Genomic DNA, 12,623 nt, shown 5'->3' with positions numbered 1-12,623 from the left:
TCACAGTTCACACATAACCTCATACATTTTCTTTCACGTACTCCTGACATTTGGCCGACATTCTTGTGTGACTGGATCATGCAGCCCACCAAGAAACTCTGCAGTCTGGCTGGACCAAATTGCAATATATAGCACCTATCCTTGTGTATCAATGCCTTTTTCCCTATAGATTGTAAAGCTTGCGAGCAGGGTCTTCCTACCTATATATCTGTCTGTTATTACCCTGTTTTGTTCTATTAATGTTCCAATTGTAAAGCGCAAAGGAATATGCTGCGCTATATAAGAAACTGTTAATAAACAAATAAATAAAAATAAATAATGCAGGTGCTCTTTTATATAGTTGGCCGATATGATCGAATACTGCAATGCGATCATGGGCGCGAATATCATGCCTAGATCACATTAAGTATGTGATCATTGATAAATAGGACCCCAGTCTTACATCTGCTGGCACAACCCTGGGCAAATGCTCAGCGAACCACACACCACTTGCAGTTTATATTGCATTTGTGGTCGAGAGTGTTTGCAATGCCGCACAGTCTTGTGTACACTGCATGCTCTATATACTGTACTTGCAATCACTGCAAGTAAATGCATTTGAATTGATGATGTGTCTGATAATGAGAACCTAAACATAAGTGCAAGCACTCGTTATTTCAGCCACTCAATTGGAATTGCGTTTGACATGCAGCATCACTGGCATTTAATAAAGCACCAGTGTAACTAGCCATGAAGTTCATTTAACCCACATTCACAGGAAGTATGCTTTCATTATAATAATCATATAATCAATAATTCCTACAGACACCTACTTTTACAGTATGATTTTCTAAAATAGAAAATGTGAACATTTATTTATTATCCATTACTTATATAGCGCCAGCATATTCAGTTACACGTTAAACGGCTAACCATATTAAGGTGTCTTATTTACTAAGCAGTGTTAGGAGACAGAGTGAAAAGTGATAAGGTACCAGCCAATCAGCTCCTAACTGACATCTCACAGTGTGTGTTTGAAAAATGACAGTTGTGAGCTGATTGGCTGGTACCTTATCACTTTTCACTCTTTCTCCTAACACTGCTTAGTAAATATATAACCTACATGGAGCACTGTCCCGCAGTAACCAGGGCAATAGCAAAACTGCAAAGCAATGACTTTGGAATGGAACATTTCTCAGATGTGAGGGTATTATTTACTTAGGAAGAAAATGTTTGCAAAACTTATATGGTTTTAAATAATTGACCAATATTTTGCCCTTTTTTGAAACAACACAAGCACAAACTGTACTGAAACCAATGAATACACCCTAAATACAGTGGTGACAATAAACTGTGAAGGTACAGTAGAAGGAATGGTATGTGCTACGGTGATATAATACGTTTTATGTATAAGTTTTATATTGTTAATATTTACCACAGTGTAGGGATCTTATTACTTCACTAGTAACGTGTATAAATAAATAAATGAGCAGTTATTAGTTATTTAATCTAATCTGATGACATGTTTATAACCTGAAACATGAACACATAAAACTGAATACAAAGCTTCTGGCCATAACAGGTTTCCTGCATCCTAATGTAGTAAAATATAAAGTAAACGTTAACTGCATATGATTCAGGATGATAATAGCAGCTGTACTTGGTCTGAGAAGTATTCTGTACTATACTCACAGGTTTCTGGGAAGTGGCAGTTTCTGAGCTTGTAACAGTCGATCCTGTTGGGAATCTCATCATCTTGTTAAGGACCAGATAGGCAGGAGCTATACAGTAACACAAATGGCTGGTCCTCCTGTTTAACACAAGTACTTTATGTCTCTCGTAGGAAAGTATTCTTCAGACAGGAGTCCACATTGGTCAACATGTCCTAGAGAACCACAGTCAGTCTGAGAAAGAGCTTTAGCACTGATCTGTGGAAGTCCTGCTAATTCTTCTTCCCCACCCCTTTCCTGCTGCTTCTAATGTCCTCGGCAACTAATCCTCAGTACACAAGTGTCTGCCCTCTAGCCCACATAGTGCTGACACAGTTCCTGCTGTGAGTGCTGCAGCACAGGGACTTCTGCACACCTGTACTGGCCGCTGAGGAACCTTTATGTCTGGTCTGTTCCCCAGGTCATCTCACGTGTAGCTCCCTCCCCGACCTGTCAGGCAGCATTCATGGGAGATGTTGTCTCTGCTTACCTGGAGTAACGCAACAAGCAGAAGTCAGACTACACCCTCCCAGTATGAGGGTGGGACCTTGTCATGTCGATATTTCATATTTGTTAACACACTCGGTGCCATATACTGTGGCCAATTTGGCTTTAGCCAAAATTTTGCTCTCGTGTCCAGCTGCAGTGAAAGTCCCAGCAAGACATCGGGAGCCACAGGTAGAATAATGTACCTCTGCCATTCCACTTTATGATCATGGTATAAGGCAATGTAGTGCATAGTATAAGGCAATGTATGTAGTGCATAGTATAAGGCAATGTATGTAGTGCATAGTATAAGGCAATGTATGTAGTGCATAGTATAAGGCAATGTAGTGCATACATAGTATAGGGCAATGTAGTGCACAGTATAAGGCAATGTAGTGCATACATAGTATAGGGCAATGTAGTGCATAGTATAAGGCAATGTAGTGCACAGTATAAGGCAATGTAGTGCATAGTATAAGGCAATTTAGTGCATAGTATGGGGCAAAGTAGTGCATAGTATGGGGCAATGTAGTGCATAGTATAAGGCAATGTAGTGCATAGTATAAGGCAATGTATGTAGTGCATAGTATAAGGCAATGTAGTGCATAGTATAAGGCAATGTAGTGCATACATAGTATAGGGCACAGTATAAGGCAATGTATGTAGTGCATAGTATAAGGCAATGTAGTGCATACATAGTATAGGGCAATGCAGTGCACAGTATAATGCATTGTAGTGCACAGTATAAGGCAATGTAGTGCATAGTATAAGGCAATGTAGTGCATACATAGTATAGGGCACAGTATAAGGCAATGTAGTGCATAGTATAAGGCAATGTATGTAGTGCATAGTATAAGGCAATGTATGTAGTGCATAGTATAAGGCAATGTATGTAGTGCATGGTATAAGGCAATGTATGTAGTGCATAGTATAATGCAATGTATGTAGTGCATGGTATAAGGCAATGTATGTAGTGCATAGTATAAGGCAATGTATGTAGTGCATAGTATAAGGCAATGTAGTGCATACATAGTATAGGGCAATGTAGTGCACAGTATAAGGCAATGTAGTGCATAGTATAAGGCAATGTAGTGAATACATAGTATAGGGCAATGTAGTGCATAGTATAAGGCAATGTAGTGCATAGTATAAGGCAATGTAGTGAATACATAGTATAGGGCAATGTAGTGCATAGTATAAGGCAATGTAGTGCACAGTATAAGGCAATGTAGTGCATAGTATAAGGCAATGTAGTGCATACATAGTATAGGGCAATGTAGTGCACAGTATAAGGCAATGTAGTGAATACATAGTATAGGGCAATGTAGTGCACAGTATAAGGCAATGTAGTGCACAGTATAAGGCAATGTAGTGCATAGTATAAGGCAATGTAGTGCATACATAGTATAGGGCAATGTAGTGCACAGTATAAGGCAATGTAGTGAATACATAGTATAGGGCAATGTAGTGCACAGTATAAGGCAATGTAGTGCACAGTATAAGGCAATGTAGTGCATAGTATAAGGCAATGTAGTGCATAGTATAAGGCAATGTAGTGCACAGTATAAGGCAATGTAGTGCATAGTATAAGGCAATGTAGTGCATAGTATAAGGCAATGTAGTGCATACATAGTATAGGGCAATGTAGTGCACAGTATAAGGCAATGTAGTGAATACATAGTATAGGGCAATGTAGTGCACAGTATAAGGCAATGTAGTGCATAGTATAGTGCAATGTAGTGCAGTACAATTTTACCATCATTTTATGCTTATACGTCTTAGGAACAAAGATTATACACACACCATTTCTTATATAGCACACACAGAGTTTTACAAGGAATATTTCAGTCATTCTCCTGAGTCCCTGTCCCAGTGGAGCTTGCAATCTATATTCCCGACCACATAGACACACATACACAATGTGGCTATATTTTTGGCAGCAGCAAATTATCCTTCTAGTGTGTTTTTGGGACAACACTGGGAGAACATACAAACTCCATACAGATAGGCCATGACCAGGAATTGAACTCTTGACCTCAGTGGCTGTTTAATGTTTACCAACTACAACAACTATAAATTGTAGCATATATGTTTTCTATCTAGACACACAAACATGTATACAATATGTATGCTTCTACAGATATACATATATAGTGGACAACTTTTAAAAATAAAAATGATTGACTGCAAAGTGACAAGCTTGCACATGAAAATGGCAGCTAATAGGCAACAGGTTAAACATACTGTACACACCTTTGTAGAAGTTATTGACAAAGGACACTGAGCATGCATGCAGCACTAAAGAGCAAGCACACAATACACATTGACAGCTGATAGCAAAGCCAGCTCCTGTTACTGAGCCCTTCCTATCCACACAGGGAGGAGTGTTCATCACAGCTGACACACACAGGGAATCCTAAACCCTTCATCTGGCAGAAGCAAGAGCATTGTATAGCTTATGTCATTCCGATCTCATTGTTGAATTCCTGGCATAATTAGAAATGTACTTTAGAATAAGAGATGTTTCACAAATGGAAGAAACAAAGCACTTATTGTAATGACATTGATAATACAACATTCTGACAGTGACAAGAAGTGACAGACTACAGTGTGCTCTGTCATGTGGTTTGCGGAATACCAGAGAGTCTGCATAATAAACCAACTTGAGATGTTTTTATTTAATATTACACAAGATGTGGTAGGAGATATTTCCCATCATAGATAGTAGCTACACATTATTATTATTATTATTATTATTATTATTATTATTATTATTAGCATTTATTTAAAGGATGCAACAAAGTTACACAGTGCTGTACAAAACGTTAATGCAAACAGGGCAAATATAATTACAAAATTACAGGGTAATCAGAGTATATACAAAAATGCCCTTATTTTGCTCTAGTAAACTAGCAGATCCCGTTAGTCGGAATCAAATGGATACAATATTTAAAAAAACAGAGGGCGCTGAACAAAATTATTTTGTAGAAATGCTTAAATCACATATGGAAAACTTTGATTCAAAGCTGATCTCTTTTCTTGAGGTTTTAGGAAGGTTCATTTTACTTGAATCACCATGAACAGTTTCGGTATGACCAATTAATATCTGGAAAATATTCCCGCTCACCAAAATCACCTGAGACTAGGCCAAAGGCCAATTATTAATGCAATTGATTTTTATTTTTAATGAAAGGTTTTAACATAAATTTTAAATCAATGCTTACGGCATAAAAACTTCCCTCGCGTATGGACAGTGCGCCAAATTCCTACGCGTTTTGTTTGTTAATGTGGACTTTATCAGGGGTACATAGACAAATATTGAGCAACACAGAATAGGTGTGTATCCTTTAAAGGCTATTACTGGGTTGCTTAATTGTCATTGTGTTAAGGACAGTTCCTTTAAGGAAAATCAAAGCAACACCATTCCTACCATCTTCATCAATTGCATATTGCTATTTTGATTATCAACCATCTTTGGGAGAATTGTTTCTGCTCTTATATATAGATTGTTCACCAACCATCTTGAAGATAATTGTTTCTTCTATAATGCTACCTTCTCCATTTGTCATTTTTTATTACTATATTTGATTACATGCCCCTGATGAAGTCCACTTTAACGGACGAAACGTGTAGGGTATTCGGTGCAATGTCCATACGCCACGAGGGAAGTTGCTGCCATTAAGCTCACACCCAGTTGATTTAGTAATAATGAAACAGCTGAAGGCTTGAAAACAACAAATTAATTTGCAACAGAGAATGGCAACTGATCTACGCGATTTGGTGCCCGCGAGGGCAACCCATTAAACATAGACACAGGAGAAAAAAATACTGATACATATCTTTAGCATCTGTTATCTGTTAAAAAAAAACATAAATCCATGTAATGACAGTAAGAGAGGATTGATGTTGATACTAAACACAAACCAACTACTATATACAGAATAACAAATAAGAAATTGTGCCCTTAACAATATAATATTGAGAGATTCAATTAACCATGGGGTTTACCCCATAGCTAATTACCCACGCTGGCCAATTCAATTAGTGGGCTTTACCCCGCATGTTAAGCCCCAAAGGCACACTTTTCCTTGCAGCTTCAGGAGCTGCAAAGGAAAGTCCATGATAAAAGGCACCCTGATAGAGTTTACCGTGCAGTGAAACCCATTGATTCGCAATTTACACTGAATCATTGGGCTAGCATGCATTAACCCAGGGTTTACCGTGTGGGGAAAAGGCAGTTTTATTGAATCCGGACGTAAAACCCTGAGCTATTCCCCTCATGCAATATTCAATACTGAATAAGACAACAGCACATGTGCTAATCAGGTATCACAAGGAACTTTATGAAAAACTGTGTGATTAGAATATTGTTTATTTTGAATCACTTTGGGGTAAATTTGCTAAAGCGCGTGTTTTTAGAAGTGGAGATGTTTCCCATAGCAACAAATCAGATTCTACTTATCATTTATCTAACACCTTCTACAAGATATTAGCATGAATCTGATTGATTGCTATGGGCAACATCTCCACTTCTAAAAACCCGCACTCACTTTAGTAAATATACCCCTTTCACTTTCATGTATAAGCATATTTGCAGACTACAAGAAACAATAAATCCATATGACTGGACACTTTTCTAAAAGATACATTATCAGTTGAAATATGAGACAGACTAATACATTGTAATGAAATGCAACTAGACTGACAGTATCTCAAGTACAGAATAGTGTATGTGAAAGGTATAGCGGCAGCATTCCACTGAACCTCTCACCCACCAAGGAAATACTAAAACTATAAATACATAAATGTGGATAAGTAATAGCCTCATTTTAATTGTTAATTTCTACTTTCTGTAAATCTCTACACTATGTTTTTAGAATATTTTTGCAATTGTTTAAAAAAATATAAAATAACCAAGGATAAAAAAATTAATAAAGAGTTATGTTTTAATGTCTAATAGATAATTCCCATATTTCAAACCCAAGATGCACTGCTAAGAAAAAACATATTTCTTTGTTTGTGAATGTCTATGTCTAAGTTTACAGTAATACATCCAAACAGAATACAAGAGATATTTTGGACTCAAATAAATTATGGACAAAGGGTTTACATACTAGACAATCCCATAACTGTAGGTGTAGTTGTCTGCCATCCTGACAAATAAAGCTGACTATTGCACCAAAGGGGCATGGTATGAAAGATGATGATCTATAGTGTCTAGAATAGATAGACAGTTAACAGATCGACACCAGATAGTCAAAGGCAATAGATAGACAGGGACAAATGGTCAATTGTTAAATGGTCGACACGGACTTAGGTCGACAGCGTCAAAAGGTCGACATGGTCAAAGGTCGACACATTTGTTAATTATATCCTAATACCCTAACATTTCACTAGTGCCTCACCCTAACCCACCCCCTTGGGCCTAACCTTAACTGTCCCCTTCCACAAACCTAACCCTCACCCTCCACCAGGTGCCTAACCCTAATCCTAAAACTTATTAATAACTATGTGTCAACCTTTTCTATATCGACCATTTTTGTCAACCTTTTGACCCTGTCGACCATTTGTGTGTCGACCTATTGACACTCTATCTATACACTGTAGATCTTTCATCCGGACGCCATACCAAAGTTACAGTTTGTGTGTAATCTTAAAGGTGTCAGTATCTCAAATGGGGGCAGAAGGGGGTGCTTAGGGAAGCCAGATTCCAACCCAAATAGATGAAATGGAGGAAATGTTAAAAGGCATCTTGGAAGTTACTGCTGCACAGGTATTGCAAATAGCCAAGGCCATAGCTGAATTCATCTGTATTTTAACATCGGATAGCCATTGCTACCACACAATTTGATGGTGTCTGCCCTCATCGAATGGTGAAAACACTACCGTTACAATGAAAACATTAATGGTCTTAAACCATCAATCATTGATGTCCATCTCAACTGCAGGGTGCCATGCCATGCACCCTGTAAGCCAAATGCAAGTTCCATAGGAAAACAACACCACCGCCCACTAAGCCCTGTTCCCCAGGTGGTGGCACTGCTCACTCATCCCTAGTTATGGACCTCCAAGTAACTAAGATCCATGAAGAGACTACATGGTTGTGTATGCATAACTGAGCCTATTAATATTGAAATTTTAAAGTGAGAATTTTTGGCTTGTATTGGAGCCAGACATCGGGAGAGCCCAAGAAATTCTTAGCAGGTGCTTTGAAAGAGAAAGACTGGTTAGATAACAGCTATCTGGTTTGTTTAACATTTTTAAGAAATGGTCATTCTGCAAAGTGGTCTACAAACATGCAAGGAACTCACAAACAGAGAGATTTGAGGCTATACAGCAGATTTCTAAGCCACAATAATATATCTGCTTAACGCCATCCCACACAAAAACAGTGGGAGGTTACCTTGCATGAGAATGCCAAGATAAAAGTGGTGCCAGCAAGGGAAGTAAACAGACCAGAAGATAGGAAAAACTCAGTGCTATCTTGTGTTCCAGCACTAATTTTGCGAGGACCTCACCAGACATTAGGCGCTGCCTTTCCTATGTGCAGGGCAGGGAAATGTGGTGCAGTGTCCCCCTTGTACCATGGATTCATGTGACCGCACAACCTGCACCCATTATACATCACTGCAAGGCTACCATACTCCCTCATCTGAGGTGAGTTTTTGCTCACTTTGACAAAATCCTCTGGGAGCAAGGGAGGAAGGAGGACACTAGTCTGAATAAGCTGCCCTGCCAGGAAGCTGATTTGGGAAACATGATAGACAAACTATAGAAAACCTGTGGAAGAAGACACTGCAACAAGAGGTGTTTTTAGAGAGAGGTGCTGTCTTGCTGTCTTGCTGGGAGAGACCATTGCTGGAATACTGTTGGCCAAAGCGAAAGATGATGATCTATATTATGGCAGTTTCCCTTACAGTTTTTTGCACAAGACTAGTGTAATGATGCTTCCTTACCAAATACATTTATATTTGTGATAAAAGTTAATAGGGTAGAGAAGCCTTTCCAGCCTGCTAGGGATACAGTTTATTTTATGTGTAAAATGGCTGATTGTATCGCGTTAGTACCCTTAAAGTACAGAGAATAGAACAGCTAGTGATCTACAGGTGCCTGTTCCGCTGATACTAGAAACAGCACATTGTCATTTATGTGAGACACATTTTGAGGACAACAAAACACATGAACAAGTTTTGCACAGGTCTTACTAGCTTGTTGTCCATGTGGCAGTCAAAAGATATTGCCGGTCTTATCCAATCTGCTGTATATCCTGCCTTAGACCTTACAGGGACCAATTGATATCTACACCAAGGACACAGGTCCCTTTTGGCTGTGTTGGTAGAAGCCCAAGGGTAGAAATAACAATTTACAATGGGACAGTGGAAGTCCTGTAATTTAAACCAGGGACAAAATCTTGCTGTTGGTTTCCACACAAATGGCGAGCTTGTTGCTCACTGGCAAAGGCACCATGAGGTAACAGATCCCATAGGTCCAGTAAATGTAAGCTCTGTCAACCAGCTCAATGGGAAAAGAAGCAATACAGGTATACAGTTTATTTTATGTGTAAAATGGCTGATTGTATTGCATTAGTACCCTTCAAAGACAGAGAATAGAACAGCTAGTGATCTACTGGCGCCTGTTCCGCCGATACTAGAAACAGCACATTGTCATTTATGTTAGAAGCATTTTGATTTTTTTATTATTATTATGGAAATATCCTGAAGCTCTGACAAGAGAAAAGTCCAGTAGCGGTAATGGTTGGAAGCGTGAGAAAACATGATTTTCCCAATGGGCCGGCTCTCTTGAAATCACGTTTGGCATGAGAACTTATATCTCTGTTTTACAAGATCTGCTGTGGATTGCTTAACTGTGACCTGTGACCTACTGGCTATTACTGACATTCATCTGTGAGCTACCTGTCTGTGGGAAAGCTGTGGAAAATTATGGCCCTGATTCAGAGCCGGACGCTCTGACCAGAGCGCTCGCTCTGAATCAGGGCCCACCTCCATTAATATGGAGTGTCCTCCTGGACGCTCGTATAGCTGTGGGTCACCACCCACAGCATATACGAGCGTGCAGGATGATGGTCGCGATGGTCATGACCATCGCGACCATCGAAACTGCGAGCAAAAGCCTGCGGTTGGGTTTTTCAACCGCAAGGCCAGGAGTGATTTTGGCTCTATCAGAGCCAAAATCACTCCCACTGACATCACTAGTGATGTCAGTGGGGCCGGCTTCAGACGGGAGGCATTCCCTTGGGAACGCCTCCATCTGGCAGGCACGCCCACCAAAGGGGGCGTGCTGTCAGTCACCATGATGAGCACACCCCCTTTGATGAGACACTCCAAGCGAAGGAAAGTCCTTCGCTCGTCGTGTCTCGCGCAATGCGAACGACGGAGCTCCCTCCGTCGTGCGCATGCGCAGTGGGGACCATCGACCCACTTGCGAGCGGACAGCCGCTCGCGAGTGGGTCTGAATGAGGGCCTATATCTTTTGCTGGGAACTTTTATATATAGGAGTCAGAGGACACAAAAAAAAACAGTCCGGATGAGCAAAGAGGTGGGAGACATAGAAGATGGGCTGATAGTGAGAGAAACAGGCAGGAGCTATGGAATGAGGAAAGAAGCATGCAGGATATATATTGGTAGAGGAGACATCCAGAAGCTCTGTAGAGGAATATCGAGACATACAGGATTGTGATGAGAAGGCGCGAGTGACAGGTAGGAGCTTTGCAGAGAGGCTGGGATGTACAGGCAGGAGATGTAGTGAGAGGGGAGTGGGGAAAGGAACTGGGGCTGTGGAGATAAGAGAGAGAAATGGTTTAGAAACCATCAATGGTTGCCCTGGTTTTACCATCGATGGTAGAGATGCAGATATATTACCACCATCAATGGTAGCTGTGGACCCGATTTTTATTTTCCACACTTGCACTGCAGAGCTTCTAGACTGTCAGCCAGTAGCCCTGTCCAGCAGCCAGCAGGATGAAACGCTATTGCCTAGTTTCATACCATTGATAGCTCCATCCATATTTTCCATCGATGGCCGTCCCTAGCTCTTCCAATTTTCATGTGCTGAGCTCGTCCAATCAAACCTTAGCACATGCTCCTCTGACCCTTTGCTGAGTATTATAGGATTACCTTCCTTGCTGCTCTCTGCATTAACTGTTTCTAATCCAACCTGTCACTTGTCTACAACCACATCCCCATTTCACCTGTGCGAGTCTGCTGTTCAAGTTTAGTGATGGAAATTATAATAATAAATGTAAACAGACTTGTAGGCATACTGAGAACAACAAATGCAGCCTTTGATGGTAATTCAGACCAGTTCCGTGTAAGCCACTGGCATCTACATCGCGTAGTACACAGTCAGCATGACACATATAATGATTTAAAAAAAGTCACAGAGCCGCTAAGACTATACAAGGAATCAAATATAGACAAGTAGACAAACTTTTCTAATAACTAGAATGAAAACAGGTATAGCTCTATATGAAGGCTAACATTTAGGCATGTCCACTCCTAACAGTCAGAAACTGTGTTAGAAAATCCATCAACATAAGTTTACTTCTGGGTGCATATATAATGAAATCCATTACCTAGATGTGCTAATAAAAACAAAAGAGACAAGCAGGCAAATGTAAGAGGGTGCAGGATTTTGAAAGTCCAGAGATTTCAGCTCATTAGCAGATATATATAAATCAGCAATGTTTAACTGGATATTTCAGCTCGTTAGCAGATACATCCCAATCGGGAAGGTTTATCTGGATATTTCCTTACTAAACATTGCCGCAGTCAGCGCCACCCTGGTGTATCTGTCCGTTTCCTGAACTCCTGTGTCAACTAACCAATGGGAGTCTGGGGAACAGGCAGATAGTATAAAGCATTTTGTATAATGCTATATGGAAATACTTCTGTCTCATTTTTGACTTAACCTTTTATTATTCTGACTACATTTTTAATTGTTGTTGGTAAAAATATTTTTTGTTATTTAGTTTAGTTAAACAAATGTACAATGAAATACAAATAAAAAGTGATTGAGAACCACAGACTTTGGTAATGTAGTATTAGGTGGCCACATTCCTTTATAAAATCCTCATGCAATACAGGATATTCTTACAATTACTAGAACCTCATAAAATCTGTGCTTCACTAAGACCATTATAGGGCAGATTCAAAGGGTTTAGTTTTTTGGAGTACTCTCTTGCTAGGTGGTCACTGTCCTATTACATATATGCACTTGTAATCCACAATAAGCAAAGGTAGGTAGAATTATCATGTAATGCTGGTCTTTTTCAATTCAGAGAAAACAATAGCTTCAGTTCTCCAATAATAAAGCACAGTGAATACAGTTAACATTTTAACAGCACAATTATCTTCAGCACTCAGTGATACGTCTGAGCCACCTGGAAGAGCCCAGTTCTGCCTGGACCAGGATACAAGGGAGCTGCTTGGC

The 12,623-nt window shown here is 39.8% G+C and overlaps 1 protein-coding gene across 3 annotated transcripts in view; it reads right to left on the bottom strand.

The window, feature by feature from the left end:
* The window catches only part of MYZAP (myocardial zonula adherens protein), a 137,971-nt gene extending 135,803 nt beyond the window's left edge, over positions 1–2,168 (bottom strand). For all 3 annotated transcript variants that reach the window (XM_088445202.1, XM_088445211.1, XM_088445217.1), the window contains exon 1: positions 1,672–2,168. In XM_088445202.1, coding sequence (XP_088301328.1) covers positions 1,672–1,734 — 63 coding nt within the window. In that variant the 5' untranslated portion in view covers positions 1,735–2,168. The remainder of the gene's footprint in view (positions 1–1,671) is intronic.
* Positions 2,169–12,623: the final 10,455 nt, after the last annotated feature.

This window comes from Taudactylus pleione, unplaced genomic scaffold (genome assembly GCF_031769625.1).
Source record: "Taudactylus pleione unplaced genomic scaffold, aTauple2 ptg000019l, whole genome shotgun sequence".
Classification (NCBI taxonomy): Eukaryota; Metazoa; Chordata; class Amphibia; order Anura; family Myobatrachidae; genus Taudactylus; species Taudactylus pleione.
This window is presented reverse-complemented; position numbering and strand designations above follow the sequence as displayed.